We start from the raw sequence: 21,722 nt of genomic DNA, 5'->3' as shown, positions 1-21,722 counted from the left end.
ATCACATTTTCAGTAAAAGAAGTACACAATGTAAGAGGGGGTTCCACAATGGCTTCTAAACACATAGAGCAATGAGTTTCCTCAATGTCAGACATGTTGAACAGACTAGTAATAACCACAATAGTCAAACACTTTATTTATTGATTTAATTTTTTTTGGAGAAACGTGTACTGCACCTTTAAGAGATAAAAAAACGCACAATTTTTCCAAAACTGCTTCAAAACGTTAATTAACTCTTAAAAATTAACTACACCTAATCAATGGCTCCAAAAATTATTGCACCCCAAGAGTAAGGGGAGAAATTAACCTCTAAAAGGTATTTATAGTCACAAATATGTTAGATTCGACAAAAATAACCCCTGCACCTTGCCTACCTGCCCCCAGTCTAGGCTCAACCGGAGCTAATGCCTGCTGCCTTCTCAGCCAGAGTAAAATGCACGTCTGAGCGTGCGAAAATAGGCGCCGCCCATCATGGACGATGATCGCATAGGACTGAACAACCGCATGGTGAAGCGGTTTATAGTATAAGCCATGTGGATTTGTTTAACCCCTAAGTACACACAAAATACGGCCAAACTGTTTATTTGAACAGTAAAAACCGTTAATGCCTCTCCCAGTGTCTCTTTATAATGCTGTTAAGCCCATTATAAATGCTTGGCCCAATATGTCAATAAAATAAATTAAGCACAGGTTTCTCAGTAATACCCTTTGTTTTACAGGTCTTACCCCTTCCCTTGCAGGGAAATAAATGTCAGCCAGCTCTGATATACCAAGTCTCCTCAGAAATAAAGGGCTGCACATACCTCAATACTGCTTGTAGCATGAAACCGTTCTCCACACTGAAGATGTCTCTTGCATTAGCTTCAGAAGCTCTGTGGGAACCAACATGGATCTTAGTTACATCTGCTAAGATCATCAACCTCAGGGCAGAAATCTTCTTCCATATCCCACTGAAGAAAATAGTACTCACCGGTACCATTTAAAATAAAAAACTTCGGGGGGCGGAGCCAGCAGCCATCAGGAGCAGTCGTGTTTTTGCTGAGCTCCTTGAATTATTGCATATAAAACCTAATATTGCGACCTTATCAAACTTTTTAACTTAAGGAAAAGTGTTGACTATATGGCAGAAACCACCTAACTATAATTTGAAACTATAATTTGAAAACAGCCAGAAGTTTTCGAAGTTCAGCGCTTGTGAGCGCGACAGCTAAACAGGAGCTGGGAGGCAGGCTGACACCGGACCGCAACAGACACCCCTCAACAGCGATCCGGAGGGTCGGGGACCCGATCCGGTATCGCAATACAAGTACCTTTACCTCGGACCGGGACACAAGCTACTGAGGCAGTTACGGAGGGGAATGCTGCACTTGCCGCCTGAAGTGAAAGCTGAGGCCTTACGGCGTAGACACATCACGCAGCAGATTTAACCCGGAGAGGGGTAAGAGCATTGACCCAGGTCTGAGAGGAGGAAAGAAAGTAAGAGGTGGGGTAGTCTTACTGGAGAAGCTGGGGAGCGGTCCCTGATATTTAGGCTGCCTGAAGCCACGTGGGTAGAATAAGTGCGCAATACAGCGCGGCCATCTTTCCACTATATTTCTTTGTGAATTACAGTGGGACATTGTATGTGGAAAGGTGCGGTCTGAACTCTCACCAAAAGAAAAATAGACACAAGAAGCTGAACCCTGTTTGCTCTGTGAGAAATAAGTTTAACTACTGAGACATTTGATTAATACCAGTTAGCTCTCCCTCCCCTCCATTTCCTGCTGAACAGCGTGTCAGCAGGTCATATCCCAGACTCCCTAACCGTCTCTGTCCAGTGTGGACACATACCCTGGGGAGAGGAGAGCTCACTATTCCTTTCATTACCTACTTGCTATGTGATAATTATTTGGTGAATAGCTGTATATGCTCAGATAAAAGTAGGCAACTGATACAAGTCATGAAGTGATGATTTGAGGAGGTTCACCTTTGCAGCCTGACATGATTGCTTTGTAAAGAGCCCATAAAATCTCTGACTGCTAACAAAAATGTAAATGGCTCTATTTGTTTATTATGACTAATACATATGCTAAGGCAGAAGCCTGATAAGATCTCCAAATGGGCAGATAAATAAAGTGAAGTGAGAAACCCAGATGAGCATAAGAAGATAGTGTGTTGGTGGCAGGGGAAGGCCTCACTTAGCTCCTGAGCAGGGGTCCTGCAGGACTTGGGACCTTTAAAAAGATAAATTTGAGATATTGGAACTGCTTTGTTGATTTGATACTCATTAATTAAGATTATTGCAAGAGTTAACCATCTACTACAGCACGCATTATGGCAGCCAGAAAAGGGTCTAAGGGGGACAAGGGGGGAAAACCCTTGTCTATGGACACATTTTTCAAAGCCACGAAAACGCCCAAATCACAAGAACAGATCTTAGCTGAAACTGAAGAGGAAATGGATTCAGAAAATGAGGAGAACTCTGCGGATTTCACCCCTGCAACTAAAGCAGATTTGCAAACCCTGGTGTCTAAACAGGACATATCCTCCAACTTTGAAAAGTTGTGGGGGAAAATGGACAGCTTCCAGACCATGGTTACTAACAGTCTAACAGACATCAAAGCTGAGATTCTGGAACTAGGAGGCCGAGTAGACTCGCTGGAATCAACTACTGAGGAATTGGGTGAAGAAGTAGCAATGGTGTCACAGTCCCTGACCTCTCAGAACCAAACCATAATGGAACTCGAGGAAAAGATAGAGGATATGGAGAATAGGAGTAGGCGGTCAAACATCAGACTAAAAGGAATACCCGAAACAGTGGGAGCTGAAGATCTGCCTAACTATCTACAACAGCTTTTCCATGCCATTCTGGGGGAGTCGGCGGACTCTGAATATCTCATAGAAAGAGCACACAGAGCTCTTCGAGCTAAGCCTAAGCCGGACCAACCCCCAAGAGATGTCATCATCAAGCTACTGAGGTTTCCTGACAGGGAAAAAATTCTATCAGCTGCAAGACAAAATCCCACGTTCAAATTCCAAGGCAATATAGTCCAGTTCTTCCAAGACCTGTGTATTAAAACACTACAGAGACGCTTTGCACTTAGACCCCTCACCCTCTTGCTAAGGAAAAATAATATACCCTACAGATGGGGCTTCCCCTTTGCACTACATGTGTTGCGAAATGGTAAAACATCTACAATCAAAACAGTGGAGGAACAGAATTTATGCTTACCTGATAAATTACTTTCTCCAACGGTGTGTCCGGTCCACGGCGTCATCCTTACTTGTGGGATATTCTCTTCCCCAACAGGAAATGGCAAAGAGCCCAGCAAAGCTGGTCACATGATCCCCCCTAGGCTCCGCCTTCCCCAGTCATTCGACCGACGTAAAGGAGGAATATGCATAGGAGAAATCATATGATACCGTGGTGACTGTAGTTAGAGAAAATAATTCATCAGACCTGATTAAAAAACCAGGGCGGGCCGTGGACCGGACACACCGTTGGAGAAAGTAATTTATCAGGTAAGCATAAATTCTGTTTTCTCCAACATAGGTGTGTCCGGTCCACGGCGTCATCCTTACTTGTGGGAACCAATACCAAAGCTTTAGGACACGGATGATGGGAGGGAGCAAATCAGGTCGCCTAGATGGAAGGCACCATGGCTTGCAAAACCTTTCTCCCAAAAATAGCCTCAGAAGAAGCAAAAGTATCAAATTTGTAGAATTTGGTAAAAGTGTGCAGTGAAGACCAAGTCGCTGCCTTACATATCTGATCAACAGAAGCCTCGTTCTTGAAGGCCCATGTGGAAGCCACGGCCCTAGTGGAGTGAGCTGTGATTCTTTCAGGAGGCTGCCGTCCGGCAGTCTCATAAGCCAATCGGATGATGCTTTTAAGCCAAAGAGAGAGAGAGGTAGAAGTTGCTTTTTGACCTCTCCTTTTACCAGAATAAACAACAAACAAAGAAGATGTTTGTCTGAAATCCTTTGTAGCTTCTAAGTAGAATTTTAGAGCACGAACTACATCCAAATTGTGCAATAAACGTTCCTTCTTTGAAACTGGATTTGGACACAAAGAAGGCACGACTATCTCCTGGTTAATATTTTTGTTAGAAACAACTTTCGGAAGAAAACCAGGTTTAGTACGCAAAACCACCTTATCTGCATGGAACACCAGATATGGAGGAGAACACTGCAGAGCAGATAACTCTGAAACTCTTCTTGCAGAAGAAATTGCAACCAAAAACAAAACTTTCCAAGATAATAACTTGATATCAACGGAATGTAGGGGTTCAAACGGAACCCCCTGAAGAACTGAAAGAACTAAATTGAGACTCCAAGGAGGAGTCAAAGGTTTGTATACAGGCTTGATTCTAACCAGAGCCTGAACAAAAGCTTGAACATCTGGCACAGCCGCCAGCTTTTTGTGAAGTAAAACAGATAAAGCAGAAATCTGTCCCTTCAAAGAACTTGCAGATAATCCTTTCTCCAAACCCTCTTGAAGAAAGGATAGAATCTTAGGAATTTTTATCTTGTTCCATGGGAATCCTTTAGATTCACACCAACAGATATATTTTTTCCATATTTTATGGTAGATTTTTCTAGTTACAGGCTTTCTAGCCTGAACAAGAGTATCAATGACAGAATCTGAGAACCCTCGCTTTGATAAAATCAAGCGTTCAATCTCCAAGCAGTCAGTTGGAGTGAGGCCAGATTCGGATGTTCGAACGGACCTTGAACAAGAAGGTCCTGTCTCAAAGGTAGCTTCCATGGTGGAGCCGATGACATTCACCAGGTCTGCATACCAAGTCCTGCGTGGCCACGCAGGAGCTATCAAGATCACCGATACCCTCTCCTGTTTGATCCTGGCTACCAGCCTGGGAATGAGAGGAAACGGTGGGAACACATAAGCTAGGTTGAAGGTCCAAGGTGCTACTAGTGCATCCACTAGAGTCGCCTTGGGATCCCTGGATCTGGACCCGTAGCAAGGAACCTTGAAGTTCTGACGAGACGCCATCAGATCCATGTCTGGAATGCCCCACAATTGAATTATTTGGGCAAAGATTTCCGGATGGAGTTCCCACTCCCCCGGATGAAACGTCTGACGACTCAGAAAATCCGCTTCCCAATTTTCCACTCCTGGGATGTGGATTGCAGACAAGTGGCAGGAGTGATTCTCCGCCCATTGAATTATTTTGGTCACTTCTTCCATCGCCAGGGAACTCCTTGTTCCCCCCTGATGGTTGATATACGCAACAGTCGTCATGTTGTCTGATTGAAACCTTATGAATTTGGCCTTTGCTAGCTGAGGCCAAGCCTTGAGAGCATTGAATATCGCTCTCAGTTCCAGAATGTTTATCGGTAGAAGAGATTCTTCCCGAGACCAAAGACCCTGAGCTTTCAGGGGTTCCCAGACCGCGCCCCAGCCCACCAGACTGGCGTCGGTCGTGACAATGACCCACTCTGGTCTGCGGAAGCTCATCCCTTGTGACAGGTTGTCCAGGGTCAGCCACCAACGGAGTGAATCTCTGGTCATCTGATCTACTTGTATCGTCGGAGACAAGTCTGTATAATCCCCATTCCACTGTCTGAGCATGCACAGTTGTAATGGTCTTAGATGAATTCGCACAAAAGGAACTAAGTCCATTGCCGCAACCATCAAACCTATTACTTCCATGCACTGCGCTATGGAAGGAAGAAGAACAGAATGAAGTACTTGACAAGAGCTTAGAAGTCTTGATTTTCTGGCCTCTGTCAGAAAAATCTTCATTTCTAAGGAGTCTATTATTGTTCCCAAGAAGGGAACTCTTGTTGACGGAGATAGAGAACTTTTTTCTACGTTCACTTTCCACCCGTGAGATCTGAGAAAGGCTAGGACAATGTCCGTATGAGCCTTTGCTTGAGGCAGAGACGACGCTTGAATCAGTATGTCGTCCAAGTAAGGTACTACTGCAATGCCCCTTGGTCTTAGCACCGCTAGAAGGGACCCTAGTACCTTTGTGAAAATTCTTGGGGCAGTGGCTAATCCGAATGGAAGTGCCACGAACTGGTAATGTTTGTCCAGAAAGGCGAACCTTAGGAACCGATGATGTTCCTTGTGGATAGGAATATGTAGATACGCATCCTTTAAATCCACCGTGGTCATGAATTGACCTTCCTGGATGGTAGGAAGAATTGTCCGAATGGTTTCCATTTTGAACGATGGAACCCTGAGAAATTTGTTTAGGATCTTGAGATCCAAAATTGGTCTGAATGTTCCCTCTTTTTTGGGAACTACGAACAGATTGGAGTAGAATCCCATCCCTTGTTCTCTTAATGGAACAGGATGAATCACTCCCATTTTTAACAGGTCTTCTACACAATGTAAGAATGCCTGTCTTTTTATGTGGTCTGAAGACAATTGAGACCTGTGGAACCTTCCCCTTGGGGGTAAGCTCCTTGAATTCCAGAAGATAACCTTGGGAGACTATTTCTAGCGCCCAAGGATCCAGAACATCTCTTGCCCAAGCCTGAGCGAAGAGAGAAAGTCTGCCCCCCACCAGATCCGGTCCCGGATCGGGGGCCAACATCTCATGCTGTCTTGGTAGCAGTGGCAGGTTTCTTGGCCTGCTTACCTTTGTTCCAGCCTTGCATTGGCCTCCAGGCTGGCTTGGTTTGAGAAGTATTACCCTCTTGCTTAGAGGATGTAGAACTTGAGGCTGGTCCGTTTCTGCGAAAGGGACGAAAATTAGGTTTATTTTTAGCCTTGAAAGACCTATCCTGAGGAAGGGCGTGGCCCTTTCCCCCAGTGATATCTGAAATAATCTCTTTCAAGTCAGGGCCAAACAGCGTTTTCCCCTTGAAAGGTATGTTAAGCAATTTGTTCTTGGAGGACGCATCCGCTGACCAAGACTTTAGCCAAAGCGCTCTGCGCGCCACAATAGCAAACCCTGAATTTTTCGCCGCTAATCTAGCTAATTGCAAAGTGGCGTCTAAAGTAAAAGAGTTAGCCAATTTAAGAGCATGAATTCTGTCCATAATCTCCTCATAAGAAGATTCTTTATCTAGCGACTTTTCTAGTTCATCGAACCAGAAACACGCCGCTGTAGTGACAGGAACAATGCATGAAATTGGTTGTAGAAGGTAACCTTGCTGAACAAACATCTTTTTAAGCAAACCTTCTAATTTTTTGTCCATAGGATCTTTGAAAGCACAACTATCTTCTATAGGGATAGTAGTGCGTTTGTTTAGAGTAGAAACCGCCCCCTCGACCTTAGGGACTGTCTGCCATAAGTCCTTTCTGGGGTCGACCATAGGAAACAATTTCTTAAACATAGGGGGAGGGACAAAAGGTATGCCGGGCCTTTCCCATTCTTTGTTTACAATGTCCGCCACCCGCTTGGGTATAGGAAAAGCTTCGGGGGGCACCGGGACCTCTAGGAACTTGTCCATCTTACATAATTTCTCTGGAATGACCAAGTTGTCACAATCATCCAGAGTAGATAACACCTCCTTAAGCAGAGCGCGGAGATGTTCCAATTTAAATTTGAATGTAATAAAATCAGGTTCAGCTTGTTGAGAAATTTTTCCTGAATCTGAAATTTCTCCCTCAGACAAAACCTCCCTGGCCCCTACAGACTGGTGTAAGGGCACGTCAGAACCATTATCATCAGCGTCCTCATGCTCTTCAGTATCTAAAACAGAGCAGTCGCGCTTTCGCTGATAAGTGGGCATTTTGGCTAAAATGTTTTTAATAGAATTATCCATTACAGCTGTTAATTGTTGCATAGTAAGAAGTATTGGCGCACTAGATGTACTAGGGGCCTCCTGTGTGGGCAAGACTGGTGTAGACACAGGAGGGGATGATGCAGTACCATGCTTACTCCCCTCACTTGAGGAATCATCTTGGGCATCATTTTCTCTAAATTGTTTGTCACATGCATCACATCTATTTAAATGAGAAGGAACCCTGGCTTCCTCACATACAGAACATAGTCTATCTGATAGTTCAGACATGTTAAACAGGCATAAACTTGAAAACAAAGTACAAAAAACGTTTTAAAATAAAACCGTTACTGTCACTTTAAATTTTAAACTGAACACACTTTATTACTGAATATGCGAAAAAGTATGAAGGAATTGTTCAAAATTCACCAAAATTTCACCACAGTGTCTTAAAGCCTTAAAAGTATTGCACACCAAATTTGAAAGCTTTAACTCTTAAAATAACGGAACCGGAGCCGTTTTTATATTTAACCCCTATACAGTCCCTGGTATCTGCTTTGCTGAGACCCAACCAAGTCCAGAGGGGAATACGATACCAAATGACGCCTTCAGTAAGCTTTTTCTGTGTATCTGAGCTCCTCACACATGCATCTGCATGCCTTGCTTCCCAAAAACAACTGCGCATTAGTGGCGCGAAAATGAGGCTCTGCCTATGATTAGAGAAGGCCCCCAGTGAAAAAGGTGTCCAATACAGTGCCTGCCGTTTTTTTAACATAATTCCCAAGAATAAAATAACTCCTCAAAGCTATAAACTATTAACAATGCTTATAAAATAATCGTTTTAGCCCAGAAAAATGTCTACCAGTCTTTAAAGCCCTTATGAAGCCCTTTATACTATTAATAAAATGGCTTACCGGATCCCATAGGGAAAATGACAGCTTCCTGCATTACCAAGTCTTGTTAGAAATGTGTCATACTTCAAGCAGCAAAGACTGCACACTGTTTCCCCCAACTGAAGTTACTTCATCTCAACAGTCCTGTGTGGAAACAGCCATCGATTTTAGTAACGGTTGCTAAAATCATCTTCCTCTTACAAACAGAAATCTTCATCTCTTTTCTGTTTCAGAGTAAATAGTACATACCAGCACTATTTTAAAATAACAAACTCTTGATTGAAGAATAAAACTACATTTAAACACCAAAAAACTCTAAGCCATCTCCGTGGAGATGTTGCCTGTACAACGGCAAAGAGAATGACTGGGGAAGGCGGAGCCTAGGGGGGATCATGTGACCAGCTTTGCTGGGCTCTTTGCCATTTCCTGTTGGGGAAGAGAATATCCCACAAGTAAGGATGACGCCGTGGACCGGACACACCTATGTTGGAGAAATACCAGATCTTTGCAAATTTCTGAACCTAGAACCTCCGGAGCACCTGTCAGAAGAACCCCCACCACACACATCTGGTCTTCCCCAGCCCCGTGCAAAATCCCAGAGATCTAAATGGCAGAAAGTAACCAAGAAGAAGACTAAAACCTGAAGTCTTTAGAATGTAGAAAACTGTCTTAAACAGATAACACTGGGATGGACTCACTTCAAGTTGTTTCCTGTCCCTCTCGGATAGGCTGAAACCTGAGAGGTTGACAGGAGACAAGATCTGGGGATCTACTATGAGTTTCCTCACTCCTTAGGAGTAAAGTAATGTTAGCAATTTGTGTTAGGATAGCATTTAAGGTTTACCTAACTCCTGGTTGGCTATATGTTCAATCGAAATGTTTGTTTTTATAAGTTACTGTTCTTTATGTTATGTTTTATTTTTTTCTCAAATAGATGTACGAATCACTGTACAAGGGTTATAGTCTCATCTACTAAAGCTGTCTTACAAAGGGATTGGAACCCTGAAGGGTCGAGAAGGTTCTCTGAGCAGAGGTGGGAGTATTTCACATATACAGGTACAAGAGTTCCCTGGGGCGGTATGACTCAACCACATGACCTCCATACATATAGCGCTAAGATAAACACGCACTTACAGATAATTCCTTGTTATGTCATTACCTAGAATAGTCTTACTCTCGCATAATGCGAGAGGTTTAAACACCGATGTAAAAAGGCGAACAGCGATGTCAAATTATAGAAAGTTGAGGGCCACTATTATCTATCTTCAAGAAACCCATTTTTTGAAAACCACTATCCCCAAATATTGGGCAAGAGATTATCCAATGCAATTCCATTCTGCATTAGATGCAAAGAAAAGAGGAGTCTCTATCCTAATTCATTCCTCGATCCCATTCATACATAAGGAAACAATATCGGATAAGGAGGGCAGATACCTGTTGGTTTTGGGGCAGCTGGGGGGGGGAGGAGGTGCTTTTGTGCAATGTGTATGCCCCTAATGAACAGCAGGATAAATTCTTTAACATGATCTCTAATCTGTTGACGGGTTGGTCTAGAAGGAGAATTATATTGGCAGGAGACTTTAACATTGACTTGCAGGCACTGACTAAACAGACTCTTACTCTACATTCCAAAAAAAAACAGAGACAAGGAGTAACAGCAAAAAATATCTTAGATTCACTAAACCAACACACGCTGCAGGACACTTGGAGATTGTTGAATAGAGGGAGGGAAGAAACCACTTATTACTCAGCAGCCCACAACAGCTACTCAAAATTTGACTATGTTATTACAAGCCAAATTATTCAGCCGACACTACACTCAGTAGATATCCTGCCCTGTGTATGGTCAGACCACTCGATGACTATACTTTGTTTTGGTGACTTAACTGACCCGAGAAGGATTAAAACGTGGACCTATGACCCAACCTGTATTAAAATCCCACATATAAAAGACAAAGTATTACAAAATTTAAAAGAATATTGGCAGATTAATATAGACACGACGGTAAATCCTATTATACCCTGGGCGGCACACAAGGCAGTAATCAGAGGGATGCTAATTAAGGAGAAAGCAATGTATAAAAAACAAAAAGAGACTATAATTAGAAGATTAAATGCTGAGATTGCTAAACTCGAACAAACTCATAAAGCGACTAACTCAAAAATAGCCTTACATAAACTTACCAATAAAAAGCAAGAATTACATAATATTCTTAATGACCAATCTATTAGGGCAGCACAGAAACTGAAAACTACTTTATTTTTGCTAATAAGCCCGATAGATATCTTGCTAAAAAGATCAGGGATAACTACCAAATCCTCTCCATACCAACTATTCAGACTACGTCTGGCAGATTAACCTCCCATCCCCAAGAAATTGTTAACGCCTTTGCCCAGTTTTATAGAGATCTATATGATGGCACAAAGGTGCAACAGACGCTAGAAACAAGAGAGCTGTTTAGGTCTTTCCTACTAAAAGCAAATTTACAACCACTCACTGACGAAGATAATGCAATTCTGAATTCCAAAATTACAAAGGCAGAGGTGATCAGTGCCATTAAGGACCTTAAGCCGGGTAAGGCTCCGGGGCCTGATGGATTCTCTGGAGAATATTATAAAGCGTTCAAGGACATCTTAATCCCCCACTTATTGGTGTTTGCGAATCACATAATGGAAGGAGGAGAGATACCCCCAGAATTGCTACGAGCTAAGATAGTGGTCATCCCAAAACAAGGGAAGGACCCTACTCTTTGTTCTAGCTACCGTCCAATCTCCCTAATCAACCAAGATCTTAAAGTAGTAACGAAAATTTTGGCCAACAGATTGAAACATATATTACCCAGAATAATACACCCCGATCAGGTAGGATTTATTAAGGATAGGGAAGCCCCAGACAATATTCGTAGAATGGTATCTGTTATAGACTTTCTGTGGGACCACAAAGTGCCTTCTCTGATCCTTTCGTTGGATGCGGAGAAGGCATTTGATAGGGTTGACTGGAGGTATATGATAACACTGCTGACAGAACTAGGCTTTAAAGATAGATTTCTACAAGCTATTAAAGGATTATACTCATCACCTACAGCACATATCAGGGCAATTGGACACCAATCAGATAATATACCCATCCTAAATGGTACAAGACAGGGATGCCCACTCTCACCTTTATTATTCGCAATCTGTATTGAGCCATTGGCGGCCTATATTCGCAACTGCCCAGATATAACTGGCCTAGAGGTAGGTACTTTAAATCACAAAATCACTCTATTTGCGGACGATGTGTTGCTCACTATCTCCAGGCCATTGGTATCGCTCCCTCATGTCTACCAAGCAATACACTCATTCTCCCAGATATCAGGCTACAAAATTAATGCAGAGAAGTGTGAGGCACTCCCACTATCATTACCAAAACACACTATAAAAATAATTGAGGCCAATTTTGATTTCAGATGGGTACCGAACGGGCTTAACTACTTAGGTATAAAACTGACAACACACTCGTCTAAGTTATATGAGGCAAACTACGCCCCGATGCTTAAAACCATGAGATCAGATTTGAGAAAATGGAGTAAGATGGGTTTCCCATGGTATGGTAGATTATCCGCGGTTAAGATGACGATTCTACCCAGAATTCTTTATTTGTTCAGGGTGCTTCCAATTAAGATTGTGACCCCAGATATAGTAAATTTACAGAGAGACATTCATAGTTTCCTGAGAGACAACAAGCATCCGAGAATCCCTCGTCAAATTCTAAACAGACATAGGCAATTGGGAGGAGTGGGGGCCCCAAACTTACTAGATTATTATAAAGCAGCAAGGTTAGCCCAAGACTCAATCCTAAGTAGGAAGCAAAATGAAGTGCTCTGGCCTATCTTAGAAGCAAAACTGGCGGGGCAGGAGAACCCAGATGACATACTCTGGCGAGATGAAACCTATAGCGACCGCAAGTTAATTCAGAACAGGATCACGCAATATTCTAGACACCAGTGGAAACAATTGAGTCACACAGAGATATTACTCCCTGCACACACAGTGATTAGGCCCTTAAAGAACATCATACATAAGGAATTTAGGCATCATATTAAGAAATGGGAGAACAAGGGGTTGTACAGGGTGGCTGACATGCAACTTCAGGGTAAGATAATGACTTTCACCCAGTTACAGCAGAGACTGGATCCTCTTCCACTCCAGTAGTTTCTATACCTTCAGGTAACCTCAGCCATAAGGACTTACCTCTCACAGCACACAGTTTGTTATCGGCTAACTGAGTTAGAACAACTATGCACTTCAACTACTAGGTCCAAAAGAGCGATCTCTAGACTCTACATCTCCATCCAAGAAACGAGAGCCAACACCAAAACTAGGTTAATGTTACAGTGGGAAACAGACTTAGATAAAGAACTGGACCTAGATAAATGGACACAGACTCTGCACCAGGCTAGTAAGGGACTTATTAGTGCTGATCTCAGAGAAAATGTGCTTAAAACATCCTACAGATGGTACTTGACCCCTACTAAGACGGCCCGTATGGGAATTGTGAGCTCTAACTTTTGCTATAGAGGCTGTGGGATACGGGGATCATATATCCACATGTGGTGGGAGTGTCCAAAAGTTAGGGGTGTATGGAACGAATTGTCCTCTTTGCTGAGTAGGGTATTAGATGAAAGAATCTCTCTCACCTCTGCTCAGGCCCTGCTACATGAAAACATACCGAGACTTAACAAACATATCAACACCTTCATTAGAATTTTATGCACCACAACGAGAATAGCCATAGCTAAGTATTGGAAGGTTGATACTCCATCATGGTCAGAAGTGTTAGCTAGAATCCACTCGGTATATCTGATGTATGAGTCAGCTGCATTTATACAGAATACAGAAACCCAATTTCAGAAGATCTGGTATTATTGGATAATGGAGAGTAATACATACAGGAGATCTAGAGCAGTTGAGAATGCAGCAAGCTGAAGGAAGGGCAAACAAGGCCAAGATAGAGGTGATAAAAAGATAATTGACAGCTCTGAATAGGATATTATAAAATGAGGCTAGATGAGTAAGATATCTCTAGATAACATAAGAGATAAAGGTACAGTGACGAAACACTACTTTCCTTGATTTTTTTTGTTTTTATTTTTATTATCTTTTTTTTTCTTTTTATTACTCTTATTATTTATGTTCCAGGTTATTAGTAGAATTAACGGTTATGGTTAAGTTACAATAGTTGATGTGATCAAAAACGTTTAACATTGTTACCCCCAATATAAAGATGCTCCCTTGTGAGAATATATCACTATCTGAGAAAAAGATAAGAAACCTTAAGGGAGCATGTGTCGAAAACCAATTGCCCAATCAATAGCTAAACAGACAATGATAAAGCTTGTGCTGGCATGGGTCCTCGATGGTTAAGTTATGGATCTTTATGTAAAGCTACTTGGGACACTATGCTTTTGGACACTTAAGAGACTTTACAATGAGAGATCTCCCCTACAATGAATCATTTTTCCAACTGTTATATGTTTATATATCTTGTGAAATTTGAAAATCTTAACATGTTTGGCCTGTGTAATTTGACATAAGTTTTTCTCTCTGTCACAGTATTATTGTTGATGTTTTATGGGCAATAATAAAAAACTATTTAAATTAAAATAAAAAACTTCTTGATTGAAGAAACTAAAACTAACACCTCACTTTACCTCTTCCTAGTACAAACACAGGCAAAGAGAATGACTGGGGGTGGAGGGAAGGGAGGAGCTATATATACAGCTCTGCTGTGGTGCTCTTTGCCACTTCTTGTTAGCAGGAGGATAATATCCCACAAGGATGAAATCCGTGGACTCGTATCTTGTAGAAGAAATATCAATATGGACTAAAGTATGAAAACAAAAACGGCACCCACAATGGCTGGGGCACTCACCACCTCCTATAACCAGACCCCTGCGGACTAGAATATCTCCTTTGCCACACGGTCAGGAATGCGGAAAAGAAAATTTATGCTTACCTGATAAATTTGTTTCTTTTTAGATACGATGAGTCCACGGATTTCATCCTTACTTGTGGGATATCGCCTCCTGGTCAGCAGGAGGAGGCAAAGAGCACCACAGCAGAGCTGTATATATAGCTCCTCCCTTCCCTCCCACTCCAGTCATTCGAACGAAGTTAGGAATGGAAAGGAAAAGCCAAGGTGCAGAGGTGACTGAAGTTTAACAAAAACAAAGACCTGTCTTATAAAAAACAGGGCGGGCCGTGGACTCATCGTATCTAAAAAGAAACAAATTTATCAGGAAAGCATAATTTTTCTTTTCTTTTTAAAGATACAATGAGTCCACGGATTTAATCTTTACTTGTGGGATACAATACCAAAGCTATAGTACACGGATGAAAAGGGAGGGACAAGACAGGGAACCTAAACGGAAGGCACCACTGCTTGAAGAACCTTTCTCCCAAAAGCAACCTCAGCCGAGGCAAAAGTATTACATTTGGAAAAAGTGTGAAGAGACGACCAAGTTGCAGCTTTGCAAATCTGTTCAACAGAAGCATAATTTTTCAATGCCCATGAGGAAGCCACAGCCCTAGTGGAATGAGCCGTAATTCGTTCAGGAGGCTGCTGTCCAGCAGTCTCATATGCAAATGGATGATACTCTTCAGCCAAAAAGAAAGAGAGGTAGCCGTAGCTTTCTGACCCCTACATTTCCCTGAAAAAACAACAAACAAAGAAGATGATGGTCGAAAATCCTTAGTTGCTTGTAAGTAAAACTTTAAAGCACGGACTATGTCCAAATTATGTAACAGACGTTCCTTCTTAGGAGGAGGATTAGGACACAAAGAAGGAACAACAATCTCCTGATTAATATTCCTGTCTGAAACAACCTTAGGAAGAAAACCAGGTTTAGTACACAACACCACTTTATAAATTTGGAAAATAAGATAAGGAGAATCAAATTGCAAAGCCGAAAGCTCAGATACTCTTCGAGAAGAGGAAATAGCAACCAGAAATAAAACCTTCCAAGATAACAACTTGATATCTATGGAATGCATAGGTTCAAACGGAACCCCTTGAAGAACACTAAGAACTGAATTTAAATTCCAAGGAGGAGCAACTGGTCGAAATACAGGCCTGATTCTAGTCAGAGCCTGACAAAAAGATTGTATGCCTGGAACATTTGCCAGACGCTTGTGTAACAAAATAGATAAAGCAGAAATCTGTCCCTTTAAGGAATTTGCTGACAACCCCTTCTCCAATCCTTCTTGGAGAAAGGACAAAATCCTGGGAATCCAAACCCTACTCCAGGAGTAGCCCCTGGAATCACACCAATAAAGATATTTACGCCATATCTTATGGTAAATTTACCTAGTAACAGGCTTACGTGCCTGAATTAAAGTATCTATAACCGAATCAGAAAAACCTTGCTTAGATAAAATTAAGCGTTCAATCTCCAGGCAGTCAGTTGCAGAGAAACTAGATTCGGATGATGGAAGGGACCTTGAATGAGAAGGTCTTTCCTCAATGGTAGCTTCCATGGAGGCTGAGATGACATGTCCACCAGATCCGCATACCAAATCCTGCGAGGCCACACAGGGGCGATGAGAATTACCAACGCCCTCTGCTGTTTGACTTGAGCAATCACCCTGGGAAGAAGAGCAAACGGAGGAAATACATAAGCTAGGCTGAAAGACCAAGGCACTGCCAGGGCATCTATCAGCTCCACCTGGGGGTCTCTGGACCTGGACTCATATCTTGGAAGCTTGGCATTCTGACGAGATGCCATGAGGTCCAATTCCAGCTGACCCCATCTGAGAATCAGGCAGGAAAACACTTCCGGATGGAGTTCCCACTCCCCCAGATGAAAGGTCTGCCTGCTCAGGAAGTCCGCCTCCCAGTTGTCCACCCCTGGGATGTGGCTCGCTGACAGACAGCAAGAATGGGATTCCGCCCACTGAATTATTTTGGTTACCTCTGTCATCGCTAAGGAACTCCTCGTTCCTTCTTGATGATTGATGTAAGCCACTGAAGTTATGTCGTCCGACTGGAACCTGTTAAACTGGACCGAGGCTAACTATGGCCAGGCCAGAAGAGCATTGAAGATCGCTCTGAGTTCTAGAATGTTTATAGGTAGGACAGAGACTGAGTCCAAACTCCCTGAGCCTTTAGGGAGCCCCAGACTGCTCCCCATCCTAGAAGGCTGGCGCCTGTTGTCACAATCACCCAGGATGGTCTGCAAAGCAGGTTCCCTGGGAGAGATGATCCAGAGACAACCACCATTGAAGAGAATCCCTTGTCTCCTGCTCCAGTAGAATTCGAGGAGACAAGTCCGCATAATCTCCGTTGCATTGCCTGAGCATGTTTAACTGCAGAGGTCTGAGGTGGAACCGAGCAAACGGGATGATGTCCATTGCCACCACCATCAGCCCAATTACCTCCATGCACTGAGCCACTGATGGCCGAGGAGTGGACTGAAGAGCTAGACACGTATCAAAAATCTTTATTTCCTGACTTCTGTCAGAAAAATCTTCATTGATAGGGAATCTATTATGGTTCCCAAGGTTACCCTTGTATTTGGAACAAAGGAGCTCTTTTCCAAATTTACCTTCCAATCGTGAGATCGCAGGAAGGATAACAACATTTCCGTGTGGGAACTTGTTTGTTGAAAGGATGGCGCCTGGACCAGGATGTCATCCAGATAGGGCGCCACTGCAATACCCCGTAACCGAAGCACCGCCAACAGCGATCCCAGAACTTTTGAGAAAATTCTGGGAGCTGTGGCAAGATCGAAGGGAAGAGCCACGAATTGGAAGTGTTTGTCTAGAAAGGCAAACCTTAGAAACTTGTGATGATCCCTGTGAATGGGAACATGCAGGTACGCGTCCTTTAAATCCACTGTTGTCATAATTTGACCCTCTTGGATCAAAGGGAGAATGGAACGAATAGTTTCCATCTTGAAGGACAGTACTCTGAGGAATTTGTTTAGACTCTTGAGATCTAAAATTGGCCTGAAAGTTCCCTCTTTTTTGGGAACCACGAACAGATTGGCATAAAATCCCAGACCCTGTTCCTGTATCGGAACAGGAACTATCCCTCCCAGGTCGGAGAGGTCTCTTCCACAGCGTAAGAACGCCTCTCTTTATGTCTGATCTACAGATAATCTTGAAAGCAGAAACCTGCCTCTGGGAGGAAAAATTTTGAACTCTAGTTTGTATCCCTGGGACACTATGTCTACTGCCCAGGGATCCTGAACATCTTGAACCCAGGCCTGAGAAAAAAAGGAAAGTCTGCCCCCTACAAGATCCGGTCCTGGATCGGGGGCAGGCCCTTCATGCAGTCTTTGGACTCAATAGCAGGCTTCTTGGATTGTTTTCCCTTATTCCAAGACTGATTGGGTCTCCATGAAGGTTTAGCCTGTTCCTGCTTGGAGGCGGAAGAGGAAGTATTTCCGTTGAAATTTCAAAAGAAACGAAAATTACTCTGTCGTCCCTTCTGTTTGTTTTTCTTACCCTGAGGGAGATACCCTGAGGGAGAAGATGACCTTTACCTCCCGTAATATCAGAGATTATCTCCATCAAGCCCGGTCCAAAAAAGGTCTTCCCCTTGTAAAGAATCGCTAAAAGTTTGGACTTAGAGGATACATCCACAGACCAAGGTTTTAAGCATAAGGCTCTGCGAGCTAGAACTGCTCCCAGTTTGATAACATGAAGGGAAGCATCCGTAATAAAGGAATTTGCCAATTTAAGAGCTTTTATCCTATCCTGGATCTCATCCAGGGGAGTGTCTGTCCTAATAGCATCAGACAACGCATCAAACCAATATGCTGCAGCACTAGTAACGGTAGCAATGCACACAGCTGGCTGTCATTGTAAGCCCTGGTGTACATACATTTTTTGGAGTAACCCCTCTTTTTTTTGTCCATAGGATTCCCATTCTCTATGGGAATAGTAGTTCTCTTAGCTAGGGTGGAAACATCTCCTTCCACCTTGGGGACTGTTTGCCAAGCCTCCTTAACCGAGTCGGCTATGGGAAACATTTTTAAATATAGGAGATGGAAAGAAAGGGATACCCGGTCTCTCCCACTCCTTAGCAATGATCTCAGAAGCTCGGTCTGGTACTGGAAAAACGTCTATCGAGGAAGGTACCTCAAAATATTTGTTTAGCTTACTGGATTTCTTAGGATTAACAACGACCGTGGAGACGCTGTCGTCATATGTAGCTAAAACCTCCTTAAGTAACAGACGGAGGTGTTCCAGTTTAAACCTGAAGATACAACTTCAGTATCAGCAAGAGGAATTACACTGTCAGAATCTGAAATTTCACCTTCAGATGCTACTACGGTATCCTCCTCCTCAGGCTTCTGGGAGGGGGCATCTGAAATAGCAACAACTGCGTCAGAAACCTTGCTTACTGAATGTCTGATTTTCCTCTTACGCTTTCCCTGCAACATTGGAAAAGCAGACAACGCCTCTGAAACTGCAGAAGACATGAGAAGCGCGATGTCCCTTAAAGTAACTCCAGCGGGAGCTTGAGAGGAAGCGCAGGGCACTGCATGTGAGGGAGGTAAAATTTGGGACGCTTGAGGAGAAAGCTGCGGCATATATTGAACCTCGTCATTAGACTCCTGGACAACATCCGCTTTAGAAAATGTTGGCTCAGAAAAAAAAAGTTTATCCCTATAATTTAAAGTCCTCTCAATACATGAGGAACAGAAAGGGATTGGTGGTTCCACATTGGCATCAAAACACAAGGAACAAGCAACATTTTGCAAGGCCCCTTGGTCCATTCTGATTCAATTATCAAATAAAAACCTTAAACTTATAATAAACATTTTTAAGTGAAAAAACGTTACTGTCTCTTTAAATTTAAAAGTGTAACTTTTTTTTACAAAGCTTGCAAAAATACTAAGTCAACCAATTAATAGCAATATAGCACCTCTACAACTCAGCAGCTTTGCTGAGGTGCCTACCTGACTCGCTATACCGGAGCCTTCCCTCTTATTTCAGAAGACGATCAGAAGGAGAGGAATGTAGCCGCTCTCCGGTCCTAGAAATGCATGCTTGACAGAGAATCATGCATTTCTAGGCAGACCATGAAGATCTCTATCCGTGATGTGTCTCACACTGAGGCGCAATGAAAGTGGCGCGCAACTCAGTTATGATCCGCCCATCATGGGCGTTGCCATTAAGAAACAATCTCCCGGTCGGTATCTTTCTAAGTTTAACTGCCGGGAGATTTTAACTACCAGAGCCATCTTGCAAAAACTTCTCTCCCAGCCCAAGTGCCTGCATCATAAGGCTGTCAAAAGTCCTCTCCAGTCTAGGAGAGTTTACATGTCCCACAAAAAATAAAGTGCCCCTTTTTTATTCTGAGCCCTTTATTTTGTCTATTATTGGTTTGAAACTTCTTTCTGAGTGTATTTCCTGTTGCCCCAGAAATGATAAAGTTAGCACTTACCTCGTACATCTGCCTGACAGCAAGGCAGCTCACCAGGTTTGAGAGGTCCTCTCCCTCACATCGACCTGTGGAGAAATGAAAGACTGAGTAATTTCACTCAGGCTTTAGGAGTTAGGGCCGCATAAAATACATGGGAGGCGCAGTGAGAATTATGTCCCACCAGTTCTCATTGCTCTAAAGCCACCACTGCTCTACTGAAAAGACTGATATGAACTACAGCTACACCCTAGGACAAAGCAGCACAATCTTGTAATACTTTACTTTAAAAATAATAAACTCTTGATTGAAGAATCTTTTCTAACACCTAATTTACCACCTCCTTGCTCTTAACGTAGGCAAAGAGAATGACTGGGTTGGGAGGGAAGGGAGGTGATATTTAACAGCTTTGCTGTGGTGCTCTTTGCTGCCTCCTGCTGGGTAGGAGTGATATTCCCAATAGTAATTAAGATGATCCATGGACTCATCGTGTCATTAAAAAGAAATTGTATGTAACCTGTGTATAGGCCAGTCATGCTCAAACTGAATGCTCCGCCCCTGCTAAAGGTTATGATATAGTTGCTTAAAGGGACATGAAAATCAAAATGAAACTTTCAGGTTTCTGTTACAGCATGTAATTTAAAAAACGTTTTATCAAACTCTCTCCTTACTCTTGGTATCCTTTGTAGGGAGCTAGCTGGTAATTGGTGGCTACGCACATATCTTTTGTCATTGGCACACCAGATGTGTTCAGCTAGCTCCCAGTAGTGCACTATTGCTCTAGATCTGACTTTACCCCCTGCAGAGGAGTTAAAATCACAATTATAAGCAGCAATTGCACAATAGTAAAATACTGCAATATATTAGGGCATTTTCTTTTTGCTCCTTAAAAGGCCATTATTGGATATAAGATTTATTTCCATCAACAACCTGTTGATATTTATAGTGAAAATAACTTTTTAGGGTGAATATAGGATTCTATAAAGTTATTACACACCAATCCGTTGTTTACTAGTTTTATTTAACGTCCCAGCAGAGTTTGCCATCTGTGCCCAGCTTCACTGCTCCACTGGCCACCAGCTGCAGAGCTGCAGGAAAGGCTCGGTGCTCAGCCTGTTTAACCCTTTCTGACAGAGTATCCTCTGTGTCACCTATATGCACCGGAACAGACTCCTGGAAAATAATAGCACCAGCATCAACTTCCTCCTGTAAGAACAGAAAAAGAAGACAAATTAAGAAAGACATTTCTAAATGTTAATTTTTTTCATACAGTATATAGTTTCAATATTTTATATAAGAAATGTATCTCTCATTCTGATTGACATTGGATTTTGAATATTAGTAAACAAAATTAGATTTTTTTAAATGTACTATTCTTTAAGTTTATTATACCTGTTTGCAATACACTGGTATGCATCTCTCCTGCTTCCTTTGTCTGTCTGGTTGTCTTCCCACGTCCCTTAAATCTGTTTGCAATACACTGGTATGCATCACTTCTGATGTCTGAATTTATGACATTTCTGTAGATTTGTTATTAGTTCCTTTGTACAATTTCTGTGTGCATCCACAGCCATTTGTCCCGTCCCCCCAAAAAAATTTGCAAGTGTGTGTAACTCCAGTCTACTTAACTAGTCTGCTTGTACACAGCTGCCTTGAATTAAATCATTACAACTCAAACCTCACTGCTATATACAGTTGAGCAAAGGCTATCTGAGCCTTGACTATGTGCTTCTAAG

At 42.6% G+C, this 21,722-nt stretch overlaps 1 protein-coding gene across 1 annotated transcript in view; it reads right to left on the bottom strand.

Moving 5' to 3' along the window:
• GART (phosphoribosylglycinamide formyltransferase, phosphoribosylglycinamide synthetase, phosphoribosylaminoimidazole synthetase) overlaps positions 1-21,722 on the bottom strand; it is a 360,923-nt gene that overhangs the window by 8,155 nt on the left and 331,046 nt on the right. The window contains exon 22 of the mRNA XM_053705959.1: positions 20,984-21,192. Within this exon, the coding sequence (XP_053561934.1) occupies positions 21,004-21,192 (189 nt within the window). The 3' untranslated portion in view covers positions 20,984-21,003. The remainder of the gene's footprint in view (positions 1-20,983; positions 21,193-21,722) is intronic.

The sequence above is a fragment of the Bombina bombina genome, chromosome 3 (genome assembly GCF_027579735.1).
Source record: "Bombina bombina isolate aBomBom1 chromosome 3, aBomBom1.pri, whole genome shotgun sequence".
In the NCBI taxonomy this organism is placed as follows: domain Eukaryota; kingdom Metazoa; phylum Chordata; class Amphibia; order Anura; family Bombinatoridae; genus Bombina; species Bombina bombina.
The sequence above is the reverse complement of the archived record's forward strand: the minus strand, read 5'-3'. Positions and strand labels throughout refer to the sequence as shown.